The sequence below is a fragment of the Balaenoptera musculus genome, chromosome 19, assembly GCF_009873245.2.
Source record: "Balaenoptera musculus isolate JJ_BM4_2016_0621 chromosome 19, mBalMus1.pri.v3, whole genome shotgun sequence".
NCBI lineage: Eukaryota > Metazoa > Chordata > Mammalia > Artiodactyla > Balaenopteridae > Balaenoptera > Balaenoptera musculus.
In genome coordinates this window covers 55,161,660-55,189,371 of record NC_045803.1, presented here as the reverse complement: position 1 = coordinate 55,189,371, position 27,712 = coordinate 55,161,660, and the positions used below count along the sequence as shown (strand labels likewise).

Below are 27,712 nucleotides of genomic sequence, written 5' to 3'. Positions count from 1 at the left end.
GCTGGGGGAGGATTTCCAAGTACAAGTATTGTCATGGGCAGCGCAATTCTATCAAGGTAATGTGTGCGTCACCCATGTACAACATGGACATTGTTATAACTCTCTAACCTGAGTGAATCTACATCTCCCAATTGTCTTATGATTGCTAACAGTATGATACACATACTTCCACATGACAGCAGCATTTTTCATCTTAATGTACTTTCTGCTAAATTGTCATATGTGTTAGCACTGGGGCGGAGCCACAAATGAAGGGAAACACAGGAGCAAGGATAGATTCCCTTTGCCTGTCTGGTGTATTCCAAATTCACAGTAATACTCTTAGCCATAAAGTCAAAACTTATCCAGAAATTGGCTCAAAAGAGAGCAAGTTGTATCCCAGAAAATGTGAGCACATTTTCAGAAGGACACAATGAAATCCTACTGGAGTTCTAAGACCAAGAACACAGATGGTTCCCTTTACCAGTTCTATAATTGAGAATGATAACCGCATCAAGCTCACCTTTATAAACATTAAATGAGATCATTACTTAGGTATCTAGCACAGAGCCTTGGCACGTTGTAAATGTTCAATAAATGTTAACACCCACATTAAACAATAATATATTTTGGGACCCACTTTGGCCCTCAGCTAACACGTCAGTAAGGACAAGATAATAAAGCTTGTGAATGTGGAGGTCTAGAGAGTTCTTGGGGACTTAATAGGTGCTCAGTAAATGTCAGTTCTTGTTCTCTTTCCAAGTGCTCCCCTCTTCTCCCATCCAACTGTGACATCCCCAGTGCTTGGTGCATCTCCCACGGTGGACAATGGAGCAGGGCGAAGGTCTCCTGCCCGTGACACCTGCCCACTACCAAGCTCCTGTTTCCTGTTTCACCTCTCACCCCCTGCTGGGCCCAACTCCAACCCCCCACCTGCCTAACAGACTCTGTCTCCCCCTCCACTCCTGTCCTCCCATATTGACAAATTTGCAGCCAGCAGATTATAGACACAGTGTGAGTGAATCATTACCACCTGCTAATATTTTTATAGAATTTCATAAACTTGGTCATTCATGAATCATTTACACTACTTTATTCCAGTGAAGAGTTCACAAATCACTCAAATGCTGGCAAAATGCATAATAATGAGTAATATTTCAGGAGGCTTTGCATTAATATGTCAGCTTCCAATACGGCAAGAGCTAAATTATTTTGCCAGGTGCCACTTCGGGTCAGAAGCATGGGAAGCCCTTTGGGGGCTGCAGCAGGGAGAGTGGGCAGGTGGCCGTGGGTCTTGGAAAAAGACAGTATTTAAGAAGAAACAGATCATCCAGCGAGTCAAATCCCCTTCCAATAAGTGGAGTTCCTGGGAAAGAGGCCTAGGAATTTGCAGATTAGACATCAGAGTCTAGCTGGAGGTAAAATAGGAAGAAGTGTTTCTTAGTAATTGAAAATTCAGGGCTTTAGAAGTGGAGAGAAACAGATATGGATCCCAGATTCAACACACACCAGCTGGGAGACCTTGAAAAATTATTTAACAGTTATTTGCTTATCTATAAAATGGTGTTAACACCTACTTCTGAAGTCTCTTGTGTGAATGGATTAAGTAAGACAAAGTATATGAGTTGTTTAGCACAACATCAGCCATGTAGAGTTCAAAAAACAGTAACTTTAATGATGATACACATTCAGGGGCTCAAGGACAAATTTATCTCAGACTATTTCTTTTCGTGCAAATCTCTGAGGCTTAGTTCACAATGCTTTCTTGTTGGATTTGGAAAATGCTAGCACCATAGCATGAACTTGCATGTGAATAGCACTTATCTTTAAAATAAACAACAACAAAATTCACCCATGTGCTCTCTGCTTTTTAAACTTGCAAGAGGGGAAAGTAAAATGTGGGAATTGGAGACCCAGGATTCTGCTCTTTGAAGAAGCAGATCTGCAACCAACCACAATGCCCACCAGGGACAAGATGGACCTAACTGCACTAAGACAGTAAATCATTTCTAAATAGGTGATTGAAATGAAGTGGATTTGCAACTTTCTTGTGCCCAAAGTATATTGAGAAGGCAGGAACCCAGTTTTCATTAAAATCCAGAAATAGCAGAACCAAACACAGAGTAATAGGTAGGGACCTTCCTCAGCAGGGACACGAAGAAAACAGGACAAAGACTAAATTGAAGAGTGAGAGGCATGGGGGACCTGGCATTAGAAACTGGGTCCTCGTGAGGCTGGTGAAGAGTGGCTCAGGCCAGGTCGCCGTTTGGCCGCTGTACCCCTGGTACTCCTTTCAGACACTGTATGCCCGCCAAGCCCCAGCAGCCTCTCCACTGGGCACATGTGGCCCTGCGCCAGGGGTAAACCAAGACAACGAACAACGAACACGGCACAACTCCCTGGCATATCACCTGTACACAGTGGCGAGGAACTTAAATCCGTTTATTTTGAAACAAAGCTTACGCATTAAAATGAAAGCTCCGTGAGGGCAGGGAACCTGGTGCGTCTTATTTCCCATTATATTCCTCATCCTGCAGGTCCTCAATCAAATATATTAAGAATGAATGAATTGATGAATCAATTGATATGCTATGGAGTACATTATGAAACTACAAATAAACTCAAGATTATTTAAGAGAAGTTCATGCTTGAGATGGGAAGGCTGGGCCACCACCAGTTTTCATTTACCTCCTTTGCCTTTCCCCTCACTAATTCTCACTCATGTGGTAAGACTGTATGGGGCTTACCATGTTCCTGGTACTATTCCAAACGCTTGACACGCATTAACTCATTTAGTCCATTAACTCCTATGAGATCAGTATTATTATTGTACCCATTTCACAGATGATAAAATCAAGGCAGATACCCTGCCCAAGTTCCCATAGCTAGTCCATAAAAGCTGTGCTTTTAATTCAGCCAGCATGGCTACATGCAAAATTATGTTTGTAACTGCTACATACTACATGGCCTCACTTTAAGGAAAAATATGAGATGCTCTATGCTACAGACCAGACTCTATTTTACTAGCTGTTTAGCAACTATTAGTTAGCAAAAACTCGTCATTTCATCTTTTATTGGACTGGCCAAAAAGTTCGTTCGGGCTTTTCTGTAACACCTTATGGAGAAACCCAAATGAACTTTTTGGCCAACTCAATACAAGCATTAAAGGTGCTAGTACTATCCCTATTTTATGGATGAGAATCACAAGATCAGAGAGGGTAAGTGGGTTGCCCAAGATCACACAGCTCAGTAAGCAGCAGCGCTGAGATTTGAAAAACAATTTTCTGACCCCAGAGCCGTTGATATTAATCACTATTATCATTTACATAAAAATAAAAGTGACCCAAATTAAAAATAAAAAAATAGTGGGGTTTTCTACTCAACCCTGCCTCTGATACCTTTGTGAGCATTAGAAAGGGGCCGCCCTCTCCCTGTGGACACAGCCCTGAACTGCAGTGCAGCTTTTGGCGAGTAAACTGGGGGCTGGATCAGGCCTTTCTCATCCCTCAGCCATCCCCCTTGTGCAGTAAAATCCCTGCACAGCTGTACCTGACAGCCCTGCATTCAGCTTTCGGAAGCCAGAGGAAAGGGACATTTCATGAATCAAAAATTCTCCTTAAAGAAAATCTCTGACTGGTATCTTTGACAACATCAAAACCAAGCCACCTGATTGACCAAAGGCCACCTTCTCATCACTCCCACTCCCTATCAGTCCTTGAATGTTGGTGTTTGAGTTCTTCCCGCTGTAACTGCCCCAAGGCATCTTCCCCTCACTGTCCCTGGAGATCAAGGTCATTGCCATCTAAGGAGAATGTTCACTCTGAGGTGGGCCCTGGTTTACAGAGCCCAGAAATCTCTCTCTGAATGTGGAAGGACTCCCAAAAGGGTGACGAAGTTTTAAACCACCTTTGGGTCCCAAAAACATCAGAGAGGATCAATTAGCCACGCATGCATCCAAACTCTTGTTCAGCTCTTAAAATAGCTCCTACGGAGTCACCCCAAAAAGGCATCTCTCAGCCTCTCATTTACCAGTTCTCACTCCTAGCAACCAGTTTTTTCCGGTTTCTCTGATTCACGCTAGTCCTATTTCCAGGCTACAGAACACTCCCAAGAAGACTTCCGCTCCTTTATTCTTTATCTTGTACCCTCTTAATTTCCTAGGTAATTCTAGAGCTCAGCTTCCTCCAGGAATCTCTCTCTTTACTTAAAAGAGGGGCAGCAAATGCTATGAAGTTCAGTTCCTGTCAGGATAGAAGGAAAAACCATGAGTCTGTGGTAGATGTCAACCTTCTCACAGTTGAAGGTAGGAAACTGTTGTTAAAAGCTTGTGGAACTTAACCAAAAAATTTAAATCTTTTTCAGCAAAAAAATGAATAAGAGCAGCTCTGATTTACTGAAAGCTCACTAGGTGATGGGCATTGTGCTAAGAATTTGCAAAAATAATTTTATTTCATTTTATACAGTCCTTAGACATGCTGATACTATCCCCACTTTGTGGAGGAGAATCAAAAATCCTCAGAGAGGGTAAGTGGGTCGCCCAAGATAAAAACAGCACAGTAAACGGCAGTGCTGAGACTTGAATGGCAATTTGCTAACCCCAGAGGTCTGAATCACTATGCTATGAAATTATGAAACGTATCGTATCTTTAGTTCCTTGCGTCTGAAAATTAAGAGATATTCCTATCACAGGCAGGGAAAAAGTAGAGGGCATCTACCCATGGTCTGCAGCTGGCTTGTCCTACAGCAGCTGGACACTGACAGCTGCCAGGTCACCTGTGGTCACCGTCAAGTCCAGCTGGACCTGGGAACTTCTGAGGGTGCCAACATTCAATTTCTACAACAACCAGATTCCGTGCCGGGGGTTCACTGAGGATGCACACTGGTCACCCTTTGGCATCCTCTGACAGATGGTACCCCCTGCAGATGCTCACAGCATCTGCCTTTTGGCAAAGTTTCTGAGAGGGAGGTCCTCCCAGGACCCGGGACCCTGGAACACCCTGTTCAGCATGAGGCTGGATGGGCCCTTCCTCACCCACTGCCCTGTATTTGTCTAGTATTTTAATGCCTCTAATGCCCTCTTCTATCTTCTCCTCACTGGAAACTCACAGCAATCCAGCTGGTGGCTAGGCAAGTCTTATCTGCATTTTATGGGTGGAATCCTGAGGACCAGTGCTTACTTGGTCTTCCCAAGGTCAGTATCTCATGGTGACAGAGGAGGCTAGACCCAGGGTACCCATTTCCCAGCCAGAGCACTTGACTCTCCAATGCAATGTCCCTCCACCCTCTGTCTGCAGAAAAGGAAGAATATGGAGGTTTTTTTAGGGAAGAGGAAGTAATTTTGTTGAAGTGGGATTGGGATGTTCTTACAAGGTGTTTTGACAAAGAAAACCAGAGATGCCAAGTCCAGTCCTAGAAACTGGCCGCCACCCCCCAGAGCCCAATCCAGGTAAATATGCGCATGTGACGGGCAATGGTGATGGAAAGCAAACACTGTTGACTGGGCCTCGTTCCCAAGTGCCTGCTTCCAGCTCAGTGAGCTGCATCCCGCAGAGGTTTTCCCCGAAAATGGCTGGGAATCCTGTCCCATTTCTTGAAAAATGAGCTTACTGCCCTCAGAGGCTTGGGTCCTTAATACAGGCTGTGAGATGGGACTCTTGGGGGTGTCGTAGGGAGGGTATAGGACAGACCTGGAGCCTATATGAGATTTAATGCTCACCCCAATATCTGTGTGCAGCTACTTTGGTCTCTGAATCTTGAACAGGTGTCAACTTCTGAAACTATCCTTTTACAAATAGCCTTTTGTTTCTCCATGTAAAAGAGAAGCAAGTACATTGTAGAAAAATCCGAAAAAAAAAATCAACACCAAATACAACCACCAACACTTTGATTTTTCCTCTGTCACGCTTCTTCACAAACATTCCCATCATGATATGTGTAAATACTCCATCTGTAATGAGGATACCATATGTGTTGGTGTGTCTGTTTCTATTCAATATCTTGAAAATCTCCCATATAACTAGAACTTCTTCAAAAATATTTTAAATGGTTGTAGAAAACTTCCTTGCAAAATTGTGCCATAATTTAACCATTATATATTGCTTCATATTTAGCAACTGTTTCCATTTTAAGGATCGTGTCCTGCTATAACATCACTGTACAAAAATCTAACTAAATTCCTCTCTATTTCCTTAGGATGGCTTTCTAAAAGTAGAATGATCAGGTCCAAGGGTTTATACTTTTTTCAGCTCTTCATTATCAAGCTGGTTTCTGGAAAACCAATGTTAATGTAAGGTTTCTGACCTCCTCTGAGATCTCCCCAGGGTCCCCCCTTCTTGGCTTTTTGTGCCCAAAGTCTCGCACAGAGCTGGGGGGCTCCGTTGATGAGATAGGGGCCCCCACTGCTGCTCTGTCAGGGTTCAATGCCACTCGGCTTCCACAGAGACACACTTAAAGCCGCACAGCCCCGGGTTTGATGAAGCACAGAAATAATGAGCTCAGTGGGAGGGAAGTAGTCTTTGAAAGGCACATCTCTGCGTGTGGGGTGGGCACTCGGGGGTGGGGGGGGAGGGGTACTCACTTGATAGGTAGCGATTGTTTCTCTGTCCAAGTTCCGTGTCACGGAGACGCTACCCGTGTTCTCATTGATTCTGAAAATTCCTTTAGGCTCTTGATCCACTCCCTTTCCAGTGAGCCGGAACTTGGACCCTTCCGGTCTGTCACTATCGACTACCTGGTCAGAGAAACAGAGCGACACTTAAGACTCTGGCTGGAAAACAGAGAAAGCACAGTACAAACACACCTCAGTGACCAATCTACTAATCACAGGTGCCAACGCAGAGGTGCTGGATGAACTTGACTAAAGCAGCATCACCAAAAATAGCATCACTGTTTAACACCTTTCATCCTAATATGCAAATCTTTGTGGCTTTCAGCCGGGGAAGCTTACCAGCCCTGGGGTGACGTATAGTGATGAATCTAAGAGGGAAGTAACTTCATGAAGTTCAAGGTTGAACATTTGTATTATTTTTAACTCCTGGGAAACAGGCTCTTTTTCTGCAAGTAAGACCAAATAAGCAATGGAAAACGTTTGACAGTCCTATACCGGGCAGGCATTAATCAGGGTTCTAGGTATCTACATGTATGCAGTCATCAACAGCGCCACCTATGCCCTTGCTTCTACCAGGTACTAGGCATGGTGCTGAGAAGGAATTTTACACACACTTTAAAAAACTCTGACAACAATGCTGGGGGCAGGGAATGTTATTACTCATACTTAATGAATGGAATCAATGAGACTCGGGGAGATTACACAAGCTTGCCACGGTCACAGTTATTAAAGAAACAAGGATGGGATTCAGAAGCCATCTTCCATCTCCCTAGGGGCACTGCTATGCAACACCGTCATTGCTGAATTCACTATAGGTGGTCAGCCTTGATCTGACATTTAAAGAATAAATTCAAAAGGTAAAGATATAGGAAGGCAGTTCCAGGCAGAGGGAACAGCATAGACAGGCAGCAGGCATGTGAGAGAGCCTCAAAAATTCCAGAATGGTTTGAGGAGAGGTGAGGTTGAGAGGTAATTAGGGGGCAAATTATGTTATGTTTTGATGTCATCTGAAAGTATCCAATTAAAGAGAAAATCATAATTTGCATAGGTTAGTTCTAGAGTTCTAACAAGCATTCATGTATATTTAATATCACTTTATCATCAATACCTGCAGACATTAATTTGATTATAACACTATAAAGGTCACTAACACAATAGACATTCAGAACAACAGATAAAAGAAAGCTAATACTGATCTGGCTGTCATCAATTTACAAGTAAACAGGCACCTATTGGAATATAGTCAACTGAGTCTGGAGGATTTAGGTGGCTGAACCAGAAATGTGTCTTCTGGTGGAATCAGGAAGAGGTGTGGTGGTGGCACTTCTGTGGGCGCCATGCCTGCAATTCTGACGTGGGTCACCAGGTGGCAGTGGTGCCTAAGGCAGAGTGAGCCTCATGGCAAGCCTCCTCTGCCAGGACCACTGGAGTAAGAGCATGATGCAGTCCATAGGGCAGTACAGTTTTTTTCTGATTTAAAATATTCTTTATTAAAATACACTGAGAATTTTGATTAAACACTGGTTACCTCTGTTTGCATTTTTTTTAATTAACAGAAAATATCATCCAAAGCAAGACTAAAAATAAGGTATGTGGTATCTTCTGATGAAAAGAATTTTTAGTCACTGCTTGACTCGATTGAATCCAACTGACATTACCCTCACTGCTTGGAAGCTCCATGAGGTCAACAGTCTCAGCATATCGGGCTCACCGCTGGGTCCCATGCCTGGCAAAGTGCCTGGCATACGGCAGGGACCAAGGCCAATATCTGTTTAATGAGGAGCTCCACTGATTAGACAAACATATGTCTCAATCCTAGCTTGGCCAACGATCAGTCCTGTGACCTTGAATGTGATTCTTTGCCTCTTTGGCTCTCAATTTCCTTATCTATAAAATAGGGATAACGACACTTATTTCCCAGGGTTGCTGAGAGTTTGTTGAGATACTGTGTGCACATAGAAGGGGCTCAATAAATCAGAGCAGACAATTAGAATACTAAGATAAGAATGATAATAATAACAAAGTCATGCCATTGTTGTTAATGGGTAAGACTGACACCTCTAGGCATAAAACACATCTTAGCCACAATATCAAAAAAATCCCTTTCTAAGGGAACACATTTCCTTTTAAGAAACAAAACTCACAAAAGTCTCTGGTTTCAGGACAGGAGTGCTCTGGAAACAGACTTACTGTGGGAAGGGGCATCTGAGCCAACTCTGTTCCTCTTTGTCTCTTTCACATTTACCATCGCTCCCCTCCTGCTCTTACCACTTCAGCCCAAATATGGATTAAAACCTCTTCCTTTTGCTCCCCTACACACACCCGTGGGACAAGTCCTCTCCAAAGGCCATATTAACTAAAGGGAAATGAACATGAGAAACCTACAAAGGCTGTGGAACTGTCCTGCTTCCTAAGAGTGGATTTCTGACCACACCCACTAGAAAGGACCTGTCAGGAGAAGGTTTCTGTGATCTGTTCTCCTTTCTTGACCCTCCCCTGCTCTGAAAGGGTGGGGAGCACAGCACCCCAGACCTTCTGGAAGAAACACAGTGGGAGACCGTCCTGAAAGCTCTCTTGAGGCAAATACTGCCATCCTCCCATTCCTCTACCTGCCACTCAACATGGAAAGCTGAATTCTAGACTCAGAAATCCTCCCAGGGCAACTTTTCCTCCTGCTGTAAAGATCAGGTCTATGTCATTTCCTTTCTCTCTCTTAGAGATCTTGAACCACGTGACCTCATGGAAGCAGGGTCTTGGAGAGAACCCTGTTTAATTAGTGCTGGCTGCTGGATTTAAATGACTGATTCTCTGGGGAAGGAGCAAGACCTCTGCTCAGCAGTGCACAAGTCTTCTCTCTCTAACATTTTTTTTTTATTTACTTAATTTATTTATTTTTGTCTGCGTTGGGTCTTCATTGCTGCATGTGGGCTTTCTCTAGTTGCGGCAAGCGGGGGGCTACTCTTTGTTGCGGTGCGTGGGCTTCTCATTGTGGTGGCTTCTCTTGTTGCAGAGCACGGGCTCCAGGCATGCAGGCTTCAGTAGTTGTGGCACACTGGCTTCAGTAGTTGTGGCTCATGGGCTCTAGAGCGGAGGCTCGGTAGTTGTGGCACATGGGCTTAGTTGCTCCGTGGCATGTGGGATCTTCCCGGACCAGGGCTCAAACCCGTGTCCCCTGCATTGGCAGGCGGATTCTTAACCACTGCGCCACCAGGGAAGCCCAACATTTTGTTTTTAAAGGCCTGGCTTTGAACATATCAGTTGAACCTGCCTCCTGGTCCTCAGTGCTGTATCTGTTTTGAAGGAGCGCTCATAGCCACACCAGGCACGGTGCCCCCAGACTGATGAGCCTTACAGGGCCGCCAGCACAGGGAAGTGAAGGGCCTCATTCTACCTGCAACAATTGGTCTCAAGATATGGTTCCCTGGACCAGCCTGGGCATCACCTGGGAGCTCTTCAGAAATGCAGATTCTCAGTCTCCACCCAGACCCCCTGGATCAGAAACCCTGGTGGTGGGGCCTCGCAATCTGTGCTTTAATAGGCCCCGTGGATGATTCTATGCACACCCGGGATTGAGGATCACCGATTTAGATGGATTTCAGCACCATCCACGCTCATTATGATTGGTGATGGTTTCCACCGTTACTGTTGGGAGACTTCTGCTGGAAAAAAGGCTGGGCCTGTTTGCTACCTCCCTTCCAGACCTATTTTAAACATATAACACTATTAGGAACTCTTAAAAGCCTGTTTTCTAGAACGTCAGTAAAGCAAAGTTGGTATTTCTCCAAGTCCCACATTTCCATGTATATCAAAGGCACCCCAGGGCATGGAGGAACCTTGGAGAAGAAAGCATGGGAGTAGGGGTCATTCTCCACGGGAAAGATGGGAGTCTTGGCTCAACTTAGATTCAGGAATTACCCAACAGCTCTCCAGCTTCTTGGTCCCCAGGTGGGGCTTCAGAGGGACCCCGGTCCACTCCAGCCTCACTGAGCTGGAGAAATAGGAGGTATGCAATGGCTGCAAAGGAGGCCTCAGCCACACATCAAAGCTGTTCCATGCAAGTCAGGTGGGTTTCCAGATGACCTTTATTATACTATGTTAAACTCCTAAGATTTGTCCAAATGCTGCTCTATGGCTGTGGCCCCAAGGCTATCGTCCTTTTCTTGTTGTTTAATGTGATGGAATGTAAGAAATCCAGTGCACTCCTGCCCAGAACAAATCCTGTCATGAGTCTCTGCTCCTGCAGCAGCTGTTAACACACATTATACCACATAGCAGGGCTTCACAATTAGCTGGTCCTTCCTATTATTCTTTGTAATTCAACACTACTTTTCACAGTGGGATTTTTCTTCATTGTCCTCTGAGTCAGAATGAAAAAAAATAGCTAATGATGAGAAAGAACTTGGACGCTGGGTGCCAACACTCTGGGAAGGGCGTGTAAATAGCACACAGGAGTCCTGCTGCATACCTGGGTAAAGTCACTTCCCAGGCAGCAATGAGGGTGACCGGAACATCAATTGTGTCGGTGGCATGGCTCAGGTGGGACCAGAGTCCTCTGCACCCAGCGAGGGGCAGGAAATACAGAGGCTTGGAGCAAGCAGTGATGCTTGGTCTGAGTTTTGAAGGGTGTTTTCACTGCCTACTTCCTCCAGAGTGTGGTGTATTACAGACAAAGCCAGGGCCCCCCCTTGAATCCCGTTCCCACCTCCATTCTCTGCTGCAAGTAGCCAACAATACCAAGTTGCATTGTGTTTTAAAGGTATTCTATGAATTTATATACATATATACATACTCACAGAATATATAGCAATTTTGAATGTTTTTACATTTTTATAAATAGGACCATTTTGTATAAATTATTCTATAATTTTTCTATTCAATGTGGTTGGAGGTTATATATATATATAGTATGTAATATTTTTACATATATTATTATATTTATGTAATATAAATATATTTTATATCTCATAGACAGATAGATAGATACAGACTTTGGGGGTAGGAGTATCTTTCCATTTATAGAAACACTGCCTAGATAGTATAAAGTTCCCATATAGCTTTCATCCAATTTTCCCTAATATTAACATCTTTTATAACCATGGAACATTGGTCACAACTGAGAAATTAACATTGATGCGTGACTATTAACTAACTAACCTCCAGATTTTATGTTTTCAGGTTTCACCAATTTTTCTACTTCTATCATTTTTTCTGATTCAAAATCCAGTCCAGAACCCCACATTACCTTTAGTCAGTGTGGTTTTTTTTTTTAAACATCTTTATTGGAGTATAATTGCTTTACAATGGTGTGTTAGTTTCTGCTTTATAACAAAGTGAATCAGTTATACATATACATATGTCCCCATATCTCTTCCCTCTTGTGTCTCCCTCCCTCCCACCTTCCCTATCCCACGCCTCTAGGTGGTCACAAAGCACCGAGCTGATCTCCCTGTGCTATGCGGCTGCTTCCCACTAGCTATCTACTTTACGTTTGGTAGTGTATATATGTCCATGCCACTCTCTCACTTTGTCCCAGCTTACCCTTCCCCCTCCCCGTATCTTCAAGTCCATTCTCTAGTAGGTCTGTGTCTTTATTCAGTCAGTGTGGTTTTTAATTGCCCATTATGGTGCTTCCCTGTAGGTTCAGACATTTCCTTAATTGTGCTGACATCATTTTTTTTCCCCTATGGAAAATGTATTTGATACATCAAAATGCCATAGTCGCCAAGTTCTGTATATTCTCTGTATATTCTCTTTACTATAAGAACTTCTAGCTCTGTCCTCTGCCAATCTCCAGTACCTGTAATTTAACTCAGATCTCCACTAGAGATTTTTGACTGTTTTGTTGTCAGGGCCAAGAACACACACAACACTCACAGTAAGTTTTCAGCAAATATTTGCATACCAAGTAAGTAAATGAATGTTACAGTGGTCTCCTAACTGGCCTCCATGTTTCTGATTCTCTCTTTTCCCTTCCTGTCCTAATTGCAACCAGAACAGTCATTCCAAAATGCAAACACAAATCTGGCCAAGACAGTTCTCAGATTAAAACTTTCAATGTCTCCCCATTGCTCCCAGATTAAATTCCCCCAGGGTCCTCCTTGATGGGCCTCCACCTGCTTCTCCAGTTCTATCTCTTGCCACCATGAGCCATGGGCCTTCTGAACTTTGCCCACTTTCTCTGGACCTAGGTCAGCTGTACTCCTATCCCCCATCCTGTCTGTTAGATCCCCTCCTGGTCTTCCAGGACTCGGCACCAGGGATTGACTACTCACTGGAGCTTCTCCTGACCCTCTGCCCTGCTCTAGGGAGACCACCTCATCATCGGGGTCCAGCCCTGCTCACCGCTGAGGTCTATTAAGGCACAGAGAGCAGAGGACCTCTTTGTTGGGGGTGGTAATTGTCCCTTGGGCTATTTATTTCTTATTCTTTTAACATTTTCTGGGTTTGGAACACATAAGACACCTGATTAAAGCTTTGAAAAAAAGTGCAACTTTGTTTGCATGTTTTTATAAGATCATAAAATGCTTCATAAACTCACAAATTAAAGTCTGTTGTACTTTTTTTTTTTTTTAATGTGGTCACTTTACCTATGCAACCTCAGTATCTTCTCATTTCTCTTTTTACAAATCCCCAAAGTTAACTTTCCAGGCAGTGGTAATGCCCAGGAGTCATGAAGGGACCTAGAACACGTCCCCATCCTTATAATCTGCAAAGGGTTCCCTTGTGTGAAGACCCTCTGTCTAAGCACACACTGTGCTCGCTGCACAAAGCAGCTCCAACACAAATACCCCAGCAATTCTGCCCTGTCATAGCCAGCTAAATTAATGCTCTAATTCTACCTATTTAGAAAATCAGGAGATACTTATTTTCAAAGGATAAAAGACTCTACGTATATAAGCAATATGATCGAAAGGATGAAAAATTAGAAAATAATCAGCCCCCGCCCCCACACATTTCCAAAGGGAATAAATCACATGTGAATAGTATAGGTCTTTGGGGGATGGAGGTAGGGGTGATATTTTTTCCTTCACTCTAGAATATTTTTGGTTTCATAAAATGAGCCTATATTACCTATTATACAGTTAAAAAACAACAAAAAAACTCAAAAACAGAACAACTTTTTAGAAACATGTAAGAGTAATTACTGGAGCTTGGTGTATATGCTAATTTAGAAGTTGTTTTCTACTTCATGTTAAATAGGAAAAAACCCACTTATTGCTTTTACCTATAGTTATTAGAAGACATTTTTTTTTTATCAGTAGGTTGGTTCTCTAAGGTGATTTGTAAGCAGTAATTAATTCTCATCTGTGGTTTAGTCTTTGACATGCCTTTGAACTTGAAGACACTTAGCCATTCAGCAGTCTGGGCAGCTGTTAGATCTATGCCCGTCTCTCACCCTCATGCTGCTCAACAACTTTCAACCATTAGGTTATAAATTAACAAGGGGGACTAAGGAAAACCCAGGGCCAAGAGTTCCAAAATACGTGGTGGAGAAGCACAGAACCAACACTCTGGCAATCCACCAGAGGAGGATGATGGCTAGGGACCAACCGCACAGACCAGGGGTTCTCACACCAGCAGGGCTGGCTGTGTTCACCACCGAATTCAAATGGTCTCCATCCTCCCATGGAGGGTGCTAAGGTTAAGGGCAGGATGGAGCACTTGGGAAGGAAAACCAAACTCCAGTAACACATGATGAGGGGAAATCTGAATACACTACACTTACCCTTCATCTATCAGCACTATCATTGCACCAACTTCGTTTCCCTTCTTTTATAAGAAAGGCACTTAAGATTATGCCTAAGCACAGCTTAAGCTGAGTTCCATAGGATTCAGTGTTTAATTGGTGGGGGGTTTTTGCATTATTTCCTGATAGTTTTAATTTTGTGGTTACTTTCTGTAGGCTGTAGAATTTTTTTTAATGAGAGTATTTCTTAATTTACAAGTATTTCTAACATTTTAATTATTTATTTCCAACTTGTCATAGAATAATGTGGCTTATGAAATTTCTACTCTTGCGAGTTTTTTAAAAATTTATTCACGGCCAAGTGCAATATCATCTTTACTAAATGATCCATTGACACATGGAAAGAATGAGTATTCTGCAGCATTATTCACAGTAGCCAAAAAGTGTAAGGAACCCAAGTGTCCAACAATGGATAAATGGATGAACAAAATGTGGTATAGGCATAAAATGGAATATTATTATTCAGCCTTAAAAATGAAGGAAATTCTAACACATACTACCATATGGATGAAGACATCATGTTAAGTGAAATAAGCCAGCCACAAAAGGACAAATATGTATATTTAAATACACATATTTACATACATAATTGGCACAATGCTGCTCTCACTGAGGGAACTCGGTTTATATTTGTTAGTGTATTCCAAACTGATACCACCATTCACTCAACCTGATGGTCTGTTTCTCTCCCATGATTTTAATAAGATGTTTCCTTCTTGAGTATAATTTCCTCTAACATATTATCTCCCTCTACCTTCTTCTCTTCTATTCAAAATATTTACTGACCATTCACTAGTTCCAGAGTGTTCAAGGGCCCGCAGTTCAGTATACTCTATGAAGCCCACATTACGCCACATGGGAGATGTGTTGAAAGAGGCCACAGCAGACCAGAGACAGAAGTCATCTTTGGGTCATTCAGTCATTGTGCCTTACCTGTCTGGGGCCAAAGTCCATTCACTGCCCATCAGTATCACACTTCTGCATCTCTTTATTGTCCAAGAGAATAACTGGGATTCTTATGTATCACTTCCTGAGTTTCTGGTTTCTTAATGCAGACTGTGAGTTTCACCCTCCTGCTCATTGGGCCCCTTGACTTCACCTCTTGTGGTTCTACCAAAAATCAAGATGGTCCCTTGGAATGCATAGTGAAAAGTCTAGATTTTCTATACCTGTTGTCTCTTCTATATATGAATCAGATTTATGGTAGTGGGAAGTAGTCACTGAGGCTGTTCTTTAATATTCTGGCTCCTCTTCTTCCGGTCACATAGTAGGACGATACTTCCCCAGCCACCTGAAGTTGGCTGTGGCCATATGACTTGCTTTAGCCAATGAAGTGTGAGTGAAAGTGACATGTGTAACTTCAGCTAATTTTGAGTAAAAGCTTTAAGAGCTATGATGTGCTTAGCCAGGTTCTTTTTGCCCTCTCCAAGGTGACCAGCTATGTTCCAAATAGTGGTGACTTCATCAACCTAGATCCCAAAGAAAGAAAAATGACGAGATACAGAGCCTCCACCTAACCCCTCAATGGACATGGAGCTTGGTTAAAACCTTTGTTTGTTTTTTTTTTTACTTTGATCAACTGAAATGGGAGTTGCTCATTACCACTGCAGAACCTAACCTATACTGACTAACGCACAGAGTGCTTAGGACAACAGGGTTTGCAGCTTGGAGCTCACTAACAATGTGGACGTACTGGGAGTCATGTGGCCTCTCTGAGCCTCATTCCCATTCTCTGCCAAATGAGGGAAATAATGCCTATCCTAAAAGGGTTACTGTGGGTAAGTGATCTGAGAGATACCTAATGCATCAGTACATAAACCTGCTCAATAATGTAAGGCAATTGTTATTTTTATGATTATTAAACGGGGGTGGTGATGACTATGACAGAGGCTACCATTTATTGAAAAATAAGACTCTGCCACACACTATTCTAAGCATCTTACATACATAAGTTCATTTAATCCTTACCACAATTCCATGGGGTAGGTACTGATGTTAATCCCCACTTTACAAAGAAAGAAACTGAGTCACAAACACCTTACCAAAGTCAGCTAGATAATGGCCTTGCATTTGAATCCAAGTATCCAGAGCCCACGGCCTTAACCCCCACTCCATGTGGCCAATGGATCAAAGTCTGCTGGGTTGTGCAGGAGTGCCCCAGGAGTAGAATCAACAAAGCACTGGAACCTGCACTGCTGAAAGTGCTCCTGGTCTGGACTCCTGCTGACACACCCACCCTGTGAAGGCTAGGAGCAGAGATACTCATCTTAGGCCATGCTAAGAAGAGATACTCATCTTAGGCAGAACCAAGATTAAGGACTTCCAAGTCTCAGTTTCCAGGTTTATATGTACCCAAGGGGTCACCCATTTCCTCTGTACATCAAATTCCCGGCAGGAACATCTTTACCTTCTCACATTATCTGAGCTTTGGCATAGTAATGGTGCAATTTGGGGGGTTTGCATGCCTTCTGCCGTGTAAAAGGATAATAAATTAATCATGCCCTTGGGCACTGCTGAAATACACATACTTAATCTCTTACTAACTTGCCGAACTTTCCTTCCTTGCCACTGCTCTGCTCCTCTCCCTTCCATCAGTTCAGATTTTTACGGTTCCCAAAGAAATATTAAACCAAATATTTATGCACTCATCTGAACCACAGTTCAGAGAAAGCAGTGTAACAAAATCAGCATTATGAACCTGGAGCTATTCCCATTTGGAAGTAATAAACACGAACAATTGAACAATTTCTCCCCGGAAATGCATGTTGGCTGCCCTTTCACTGAGAATTTCAACGCTTATTCTTGTTATTCTTATAATTCAGGACAAATTTTAATGTTAAGTCTGATGCTTGGAAACACAAGCAAACATAAATACAATTTCAATCATTTTCAGCTGAAAGCCTGACATTCTATTCTGCTTTGCATGTGCTTCGGTTAGAACCTGTGTGAGGCTTTGAAGTGCCTCATCCCCTGAAGCACCTGCTCTCTCTCACAATCGGATCACACCTGATTAAAACCTTTCAAGGGCCCCCCTACACCATCACTTTCAGGGAAAATTCATGCTCCCTCAGAAACGCATTCAAGGCTCTTTATAACCTGCCTTTGCCTTCAGCCTCAAATGTCGCTGAGTCCGCACACGTCCTCCGATCCTGTTTTGCTGTCATTTCCCCCAAAGTGCCATGCTTGGGTCTACCGCTGTTTCAGCCCTGGGCTTACCTTCTTCTGACCCATAGGCTCTTATACAAAAGCAGAGCCTGGCCAATCTGATCATCTCTTTGTGGATCCTGGGATTGGGACAGGAAGAGACTGACTCAGTTGGCTGAAGGCTGTGGACCCTTAAAGTCTTATCAGCTTGAAAGCTGAGTCTACCATCTTGGGGAGATCCAATTGGGCCATAAGTGCAGACCTTGACAAAGAAAATAGTCTACTTGAAAAATTAAAAAAGAGAGTAATGAATACTTGTGTGTATGTGAAGCCACATCAGGCTCAAGCATGGCATGTGTTACCACCCTACATCTGATAAATGATCCACTGCAACATGACTTAATCTCACGCCTCAGCCTTGGTCTCCAAATTACACTCTTAGACCAAAATATCACAGTCCCCTTTCCCAGTGGTGTCTGGCGAATAGCTTTAATTCACCAGGATCCTACTAAATGGATACCTGTATGGATCATTTCATCATTGTCTCTCAATTCCTTAATTACACTGATCTCTTCAGAGAGGACTTCCCTGACCACCTTATTAAAAAAAAAGTCTCCCCTCCCAACATCATCCTCTATAACCATTTTGTTTTTCTTCACGGAATCATCACCTGACATAGTTATCTGTTTTTTATCTTTCTTTACCATTAAGATATATGCTCCAAGGTATCAGGGACTTTTGTTTGTTGCTGTGAACAGTGCGTGGTGAATAATAGACATTTAAATACTTTGCAATAAATAAAGAAGTTATGTAAAGGGACGCTGAAATGAGAGACTGTATGGTCAGAGAGAAAAGAAAATTATAAAAGTTCAAAGATCAGTGAACTTGCACAGTTACTTTGGTTTCAAAATGGCTTATCAATTTCTGGTAAGGACCATCTCTGCTTCTTGGGCTTGAGTTCTGAGGGGTGCTCTGGTAACCTCCGAATAGTGTCACCTCCTACTTAAATGATCCCCATGAGACATCCATGTTTAAGAATAGAGCACCATGCTCCCTGAAAGTTAAGAGGCCCATGGATGCGATGGAATCAACGTAGGTAAACATCTTTCTTCTTCTGAAGCTTCCGGCTGCCTAAACTATGGATTTTCCAAGGGAAGCCCAACAAGAGAGGATCATACAAACTGAGTCAATGAAGGCTTTGGCAAAGCATTTCAGAAGAGGCACAATAAATGGAAAGATCTTGGTGGGGGGTGCATATGGGCTTCACGCTCCTCTCAAGTCATGATAACAAATCCTCTAAACAGCCATGGGTCAACACAACTGCCCAATTACTGCCCTGTGGGTGACAATTCCTAAACAGATCATGTTGTGTGCAGTGTTCTAGCCCAGGGATACATGTGAGGTAGGGACCCATGAGGGAGCATGTATTTGAGAGAGAAGCCAGGTGGTCTGTTCTACAGAAGATGAACACAGTGGAGCCCCTTAAGTGATTGGAAATGTAGAAAGATGGTGGCAGGAGGCACAGTTTTGGGCGTCACCTAAATACCCGCAGAAGAGATTGGTTTCATTTTGTTCTTTTGAAAAAGCCAAGATACAGAACAGACAGATTTCAGCTCAAATGAAGGAAAACGTCCAGCGGTTAAAGAGCTTTAGCTGATGGCATGGGCAGACTGGTGCTGGAGAAGGCTGCCACTGCACGTCCAAGCTCACAGCCCACCTGGTAAAGAAGGTGGAGAGGTGATCCATATCAGACACTCTGAGGTCGTTTCCTACTCCCAGCTGCTGTGATTACTTGAGTCTGAACTTGGAGCAGCTCTGAGCACGTGGGCATAAGCACCCTGTGAGGCCGGCGAGGGATGAGGCGCTATCTAGGGACCTCTGTTTAAAACCAGCTCAGCCACTTCCTACCCACTGGCTGGACAAGGATTCTCTTGCATTCCCTGGGCCTCCATTTCTCTAGGTGCTGTGCAGGATCTATCACTCCTCCCTCTGTGGTGCAATGGTTTAGAAAATGGCTTCTGGGTCAGTTTGAACTCTGGCTCTAATATGTCCTTGGATTTTGACCTTGAGCAAATCTTTTCACCCATCTGAGCATCAGTTCCCCCTTCAGCTAAATGAGGACGATAGACCCACGCCCCTGAGGTTCTGGTGAGTAGAGAGTACTATGGCTGGCACACAGTAGGCACTCAATCAATATCAACAATTATCATCTGAGTACATCTAACTATAACACCATGTCAATATCAGGATGACTTTTAATAATTATAATAATTATAGAATTATAAAATAAATTACTAATTTTAATAATTAAGAGGATTTTTAAAAACCTTCAAGTTGTATCCTAGGTAATAACTGCTTTCACTGAGGTCTTATAAATGTCAGGTACCATGCTAGAGCTTTATGTGCATTCTACCAGGGAGGTAACTATTATTTCTATTTTAAAGATGGGGAAAGTGAGACTCAGTGAGGTGAAGTCAATTGTCCAACAAGGTTACACAGCTGGCTTGGGGACAGGACGGGACATGGAAATTTCTGAGCCCAGCTGAGTTATTCCAGAACTCCAGGTGTTGGTCTGACACCAACTCCTGGCTGCTCGGTTTCTCATGGCTCAGCCAGATGCCTCCATAAGGAGCAAGGCTGGTTGTTCCAAGGCTGGGACTGGATTATGAAAGGCCTTCTTTGGAGGGCTCCTGTTCAACAGACCAGCCTGCTCAGATCCCACGCCACATGGCACAGTGGGTGCTCCCTGTTACACGGCCCAGGGCCCCGGCCCATATGTTCAGATGCACATGCTACACGATGGAAAATGAATGTCTGCACAGTCCTGGGGCTTTCTGACTTGAAGCCAAACAAATTTACCCAGGCTCATTTGTCAGCTGCCTTAACCCCCCTCCCTCCCAGCCTAGCTCATCCCTCCTTCCAAGTTCCTTAGTTGTTATAAGCTTATCACAGAAGTAAATCAAAATGTTCTCAAGAAGAGAAGAAAAGATAAAAGCAAAAAATGCAACATCCCCAAGAGAGGAATATTTTTTATAGGTCCACAACTCTAGCACCTCTTTCTTAAAAAAAAATCCATTATTTAATTTTCGTACCATGGAGGTGCTAGTCATGAATAATGGCTCCTCTTCTACCTTCTAGTATTTCTAAAATATTAATACTGGTTGGATACCTCCCCTAAGGGGAAGCAGGAGGTGAATCTTTTATAGGCTCCTGAGCCCTGTTCCCATACTATGCATTTATGCGATTACTACCAATCATATGCTCTGGGCTTTTCAAATTATGTCTGCACCAAAGGATGGAGGCCACACAGTGGGGTGGAAAGGGTAAAACGTGTTGCTAAATAGTCCCTTTCTCATTATTTTCTTCATCTAAGTCTTTACTCTTTTATTATCCATCAAGATGCACCTTCTATCTCTACACCAGACTTGGGCTATGAATCATAAATAGAAACTACAGTGAGGCATCCAACTTCATAGCCGCCCCCCACCCCGCTCCATCCAGGTCAAACGTCCATCAAGGCTAACAACAGTTCATTACATCTTTAGCTGCAAATTGTCAATGTTAAGCTTTGAACACTGAGTCCCAACCTATTTATTCTTGAGGTCAAAATTTTATGTCTGTGCGTGTGATGTGTGTATGCAGTGTGTGTATGTGGGACTGATCTATCTTTATACTCAGGGTTTAAGGGAAGAAGGAATAAGGAGACTGTTTCAGAATAAACTAAAAACAGTACTGTAAATTGTTGTACTTGGCAATGAACTTTTTTTTTCAATGAAAAATCAGGTCTGTTTTATTCCTCTTTGTAAAACTAACACATGCACACTAGGAAAAAGCTGGAAAGAAAAACCAAGGTAAAAGGTAGAAAAACAGATATTCGATGATGACGTCCCCCCTCGATAGTTACAATTATTTTAACATATCAATGACTCCCTTCCAGTCTTTTAAATGCATACAACTGCATAAATATATTTTACTTAAATATTTTTTACTTTGGGATAATTGTAGATTCACATGCAGTTGCAAGAAATACCCTTTACCCTGTTTCCCGCGGTGGTACCATTTCATAAAACCATAGTACAATAGCACAATCAGGATATTGACATTGATGCAATTCAGTGATCTTATTAGAGCTCCATTTTATTTGTAGTCATTTGTGTGGTTGTGTTCATTTAGTTCTATGTCATTTTGTCACATGTGTAGGTTTGTGTATCCATCACCACCATTAAGCTACAAAATAGTCTATCACCGCAGGGACACCCGTTGATGTTTTATAACCATGCCCTCCTCTCCCCCATATACCACCTCTCCCCCACATCCCTAGATCCTGCAACCACTAATCTGTTCTCTGTTTCTATAATTTTGTCATTTACAAAATATCATATAAATGAATTCATTCTGTATGTAATGTTTGGGATTGATCTTTTTCACTCAGCATGATTCTCTGGAGATTCTTCCAAGTTGTTGTTGTGTATCAGTAATTCATTAATTGTATTGCTGAGCGGTGTTCCATGGATCAACATATGGACCATAGCTTAACCATTCACCTGTTGAAGGACGTCTGGGTTTGTTGCAGTTTCTGGCAGTTACGAACAAAGCTGCTATGAGCTGCTATAAACATGTGTGGACAGGTTTTTATATGAACCTAAGTATTCATTTCTCTGGATAAATGTCCAGGAGTGCAACTGTTATGTCCTATGGTAACTGCATGTTTTACAACAAACTGCCAAGCTGGTTTCCAGTGTGGCTGTACCATTTCACATCCCCACCAGCAGTGTCTGAATGTTCCAGTTTCTTGCATCCTCACCAGAATGTGTTGTAGTTACTTTTTTTTTTTTTTAATCCATTCTAGAAGATGTGTACTGATAGCTCATTGTAGTTTTAATTTGCATTTCCCTCAAGGTTAATGAGGTAGACTATCCTTCCACGTGCCTATGTGCCATCTGTATATCCTCTTTGGTGAAATGTCTGTTCATGTCTTTTGCCCATTTTCTAATTAGGATGATTGGGACTTTTGCTGTTGAATTTTGAGAGTCCTTTATATATTCCAGATGCTAACCTTTTGCCAGATATGCAGTTTGTAAATGTTTTCTTTTAGTTTATAGCTTATCTTTTCATAGGCCAAAAGTTTTAAATTTTGATAAGGTTCAATTTGTCACATTTTCCTTTTAGGAATCATGCCCTTTGTGTCAAGTCTACGAACTCTTTGCCTGGCCCTGAATCCCTAAGATTTCCTCCCAGTTTTTTCCTGAAGATTTAATAGCTTTACATTTTACAGTTACATCCATGATCCCTTTACAGTTAACTTTTGTATAAGGCATGAGGCTTAAATTGAGGTTCATCTTTTGCCTACAGATGTCCAATAGCCCCAGCACCATTTGCTGAAGGAGCTAACTAGCTAACGTTCCTCCACTGAATTGCTTTTGAATCTTTAGTGAGAATCGGTGGGGAAAACCGGGTGAAATCTCATTCCTGGTTCTCTATTCTGTTCCATCAACCTATGTGTCTTTTTCTCTGCTGTACCACATTGTCTTGATTACTATGGCTACATAGTCTTAACAACGGGTAGAGAGATTCCTCCCACTTTACTCATCTTTTTCAAGATTGCTTAGCTCTCCTGGGGCCTGTGCCTTTCCACATAAATTTCAGAATAAGCTTGTCTCTGCCTATAGAAAACCTTGCTGGGGTTTTTTATACCAATTGCATTAAAACATAAACATATCTTTATTTTTTTAACATATGATACCATGAGCATTTTCCCTGTTATTACTAACTCCTTTTTAATGGCTACCCAATATCTTAAAATACATACACCATCATTTAACAACCAATTCGGTAACAATGAGCATTTGATTCTTTTCAGTTATGAAAAATGTGAATGAAGCTACCAAGAATATCTTGCAAAAGAAGAAAATTCTCTGCATTTTGGAGTATTTCCTTAGGATACATTCCCAGAAGTGGCATTACTCAAATAAAGAGGAAGAATATCTTAACAGTTATTTCTATTTGGCTATTCTTTCACGTATGTTTACCTATATGTGAAAAACATTACCATTAGCTTTAAAATTTCATTTCGTTATGAGTTTGAATGTCAAGGTAGGAAAGATACCCATCAATGAGGAAAATGGACATTGTAGAATTGGCAAATAATGTAGCAATCATGCCTCCCAGAATGATGTTGATTGTAATACCACCTGGCCCAACTCTTCAAAGTGATGCCACACACCTGCTCTCAGGTAATCCCCTCGACTATCCAGTGAAGGCAGGTAAGGAAAATCAATTCCTGTTTCACCTACTTTAGGACAGCTATTTGCTACTAAAATGTTTTTTAGAGTCTCTTTTCATCCTAAAGAAAAAAGATTTAGTTAAGTCACTTTCTTTTTACCCATGAAAAGGGAAAGGGACAAATTGACCAGCCTAATCTATCTCCTTATTGTTTTGGCCATGAAAATGGCTGTTACAGGAGATGCCCTGAATGGGAGGTGAGAAATATCTGCCTGGTAGAGTAACCGATGACACCTCGGGAGGGCTGACACAGTTCCATTTATGTTTTTATCCTTCCTAATCGGGTTTTCTCCTTTTTCTCTAATGGAAGTAGAGGTTCCACGGAGAGACAGGAAAACAATGCGTTCTTTCCTTTTATGCGGTCACTTTGCTTTTAAAACTGTGCTGGATCTGCACTGCTAACAGCAAGCATGATCAGCCTCGCATCGTGAGTCTTAAAAGCCCAGGTTCTGGGCTTCCCTGGTGGCGCAGTGGTTGAGAATCCGCCTGCCAATGCAGGGGACAGGGGTTCGAGCCCTCGTCTGGGAAGATCCCACATGCCGCGGAGCAACTGGGCCCGTGAGCCACAACTACTGAGCATGCGCGTCTGGAGCCTGTGCCCCGCAACAGGAGAGGTCACGATAGTGAGAGGCCCGCGCACCGCGATGAAGAGTGGCCCCCGCTCGCCGCAACTAGAGAAAGCCCTCGCACAGAAACGAAGACCCAACACAGCTAAAATAAATAAACAAACAAACAAACAAACAAAAACCCCAGGTTCTCCTTCTGAGGACTCAGGACAGCGGTGACTCCTGGGGCCATGTCAGGATGCACTTAGATCCTTACGTGTATCCTGCATGGATGCAGCAGAAGAAAAGAAAAACCAGTCTTTGAAAAACTAGTCTTCATACACGCAAATGGTGGGATCAGGTGTCCTTGAGGATTGTAATGTGGAGAATCCCTCAAACTATAAACACTGGGATGTAGGAAAAAAAAGTCCCATGTGTGAATGGCAGCTTTTCTAATGGAAATATTCAATGCTCCCTCTCCACTGTGGCGGTGGGGCAAGGAGAAGGAGAAGTTGATATTAGTTAAGTGTCTGCTTTGGAACAGGCACCTTAGCAAGGGCTTCTCTTACATATGAATTTTCATCATCTAAAGAGGCATCATTAGCCCCATTTCATAGAGCACACAGTGGAACTAAAAAGCTGGAGCCAACTTTCCAAGAAAAGCTGTCAATCAAAGTGAGGCTGATCTGATGCCAGGTTGAGTTCTTTTTTCTACCACTCCTTGATGAAGATGCAGAGGGAGACAGAAAAGAAGGCAGTGATTTGAGTTAGAAGAGCAGATACAGCAATAAATCAATGAACTGACAAAATAGGTGCCCTCAAGTTCTCTGCTTTTGAATGTCACTCTTGCAAAAATGAATGGAATTCAGAGGTTGTGGGAAAAGGTCTCAAGGAGATCCGCCTTGCTTCCACTGAGGATGTAGTCTCTTACTATCCATCCTGCAGAGAATTGGGGTCTCCTCCAAAAGAATGAGCCCCTCTTCTCCAGTGGAGAAGAGGGAAATACAAACAGTCCTTGTCCTGTACCCAGGGAGCAGGGTCAGAGTGCACAACCGGCGTGCAGAGCTGGGGTTCAAGTTCTTGCTCAGCCATTTAATTATCTGTGTGTCAGAGAACATGCTACAAAATCTCTCTAGCTCTCAGCTCTCTCCATTGTAAAATGGGGATAATTCCCACCTGGAGGTTTGCTTCAAAGATTAAAATGAGATAATGCAGGTAAAGAGCTGGCACCTGGGTTGACTCAACATCGCTTAGCAAGGTAGCTATTATCACGGCTACGCTGCTGCCTTTCTTCAAGCATAGCTTCCACAATTGCCTGTGTGTTGACAGTTCTCCAATTCACAGTGCCGCCCATCAGGGCAGAAGCACTTGCACTCACTAGGTGATCCAGGTGGCTAGGTATGTGCCCTCTAACACATACACCCCCCATGGATGCCTCCATTTCGGCCAAATCTCCCTCTACAAAGCCCAAGTACAGAGTTCCATTCTTTCTTCTCTTTAAGAGAAGTGGTTTCTGTGTTCTTTGTGAAGACACATGTACCATTTAAACTCTGCACAGAAAACCAGACCTTCATCTTTTAGATGCATTGTTTCTTCTGTGTTTAATGCAATTCTCATCTTGCCTACTCACTGGGCACTGGCAGGGCAACAGTGCATTGGTGTACACATCTGGGGCCACCCAGAAATGAAAATTCCATCAGCCTCTCGGAATTTACTGCCTTGGGGAGGGCTCAGGTGACACACCAGGCAAATACCCACTGAGGAACGCATTTCAAGCTCCCTGCTAAAGGCAGCAACGCAGAGCAGCCAAATCTATGTCCATGCAATTAACCAGGGAAACTCGGGTCCTGCCAGGGCCCTCTTCTACATTTCTTCTTTGGCTACGGTTCTGGGGAAATAACTTTTCTCAGAGCATGCTGTCCTTTTTATGCGGAGAGAGGGATGGGAATCACACAAAGCGCCATAAGCAAGATTTCATCTTGTGATAATAGCCAGAAATGTCAAGAAGGCACTGAGCAATTCTTCTAAAGGCCACAACTCCAAACAGCTTGAGGAAGAAGACCCTGTATTCCCTATTTTCCCCACATTCTCCACGGAGTTGAACCCACAAACCAGCCCTGGCATGTAACTGGCACTTAGTGGTTCCCCATTGGATACTCGGAGTGTGCAGAGGAGGAACACTGCATATACAGAAGCAGCTTCCGACCTGCATTTACAAAGTGTTTCCAAAGGTTCAGGAGCAAGAGGAAGGGTTCTCACCTGGGCGTGTACCGTGCCAGGTGCTGAAAATAATACAATAGCGACCAAGGCGTCAGTACTGGTTGGTGTCGGGCTCAATGCTTTAGGTGCCTTTACCATCTCTTTTGACTATCACATTAATCCAATATGCTTTACTGTCTCTTTTTGTCATCAAATAAAGTCCATGAGGTAGGTGGCTTTATTACCCCCATTTTACAGAATGGGAAACTGAGGCACAAGATGGTTTAGAATTTTTGCCAAGTTCCTATAATGCATCAGCAGCAGCCTAGATGAAATAAACACTTATGATTTATTACACGCTTATGTCCCAGCAGTGCTAAATACTTAACATGTGTTATCTCATGTGACCCTCCCCAAACTTTTATGAGGTAGACACATTATCTCCATCTTACAGGCCAAAAAAACTGAGGCTTAGGTTAAGAAACTTTCCCTGAGGCTCACTTAAGCCTTTCTGCCCATTAAATTTTTGCTCTGAATCACTATATTAAGCAATCAGATTGATAATTTGCAACGAGATTAACCAAATAAGGACAGTCCTACCCCAAACCTGCCCTTGAGGTGACCAAAATGAGCAGACTAAGAAATGGTCAGGGCAGTTGTTTCAGCAAGCTTAGTAATTACGTGGTAACAAAAGGGGATTGAATCAATTGCTTAGCAATTAGCCATTATGAGAAGGTGGAAAAAAAATCCAATTGACTATCTGGTAGAGCAGGAAGCATTTTAAATGTCACCACAGTGAGAGAAATATGTGAAGATTTGTCTTCATAATGGTTAACTAATTGCAATCTTCAAATTTTATTGCCTTGGAAAAATAACTCAATTCAAGAGACAGAGTGTTAACACTTGGGGCTATTTCTCCTTTGTCTTAGTTAGCATCAAAGGGAGACATGTGAACTGATCAATCCCTATAATCTAAGAAGACCCCCCCTAATGAACAGCCTCCTTGAGGCACAGTGAACGCACTAGTCATCATTTTATCATCTAGAAGTACTTAGTACCGTGTGGGGACATGTGGTCAAAACATGCTGGCTAAATTGAATTAAAATTGAAAAGAAATGCTGGGATCCATCCCCCAACCCTGAGATCCCTTTAAGTGAAATTCTAGAGCAGTATATGCAATTTGACTTTGGTATAAATACAGTGAAGGAG

General features: G+C 42.8%; 1 protein-coding gene across 1 annotated transcript in view; it reads right to left on the bottom strand.

Annotated features, from left to right (window-relative positions):
* CDH13 (cadherin 13) overlaps positions 1 to 27,712 on the bottom strand; it is a 1,023,676-nt gene that overhangs the window by 484,195 nt on the left and 511,769 nt on the right. Inside the window, exon 5 of the mRNA XM_036832418.1 lies at positions 6,557 to 6,709. Within this exon, the coding sequence (XP_036688313.1) occupies positions 6,557 to 6,709 (153 nt within the window). The remainder of the gene's footprint in view (positions 1 to 6,556; positions 6,710 to 27,712) is intronic.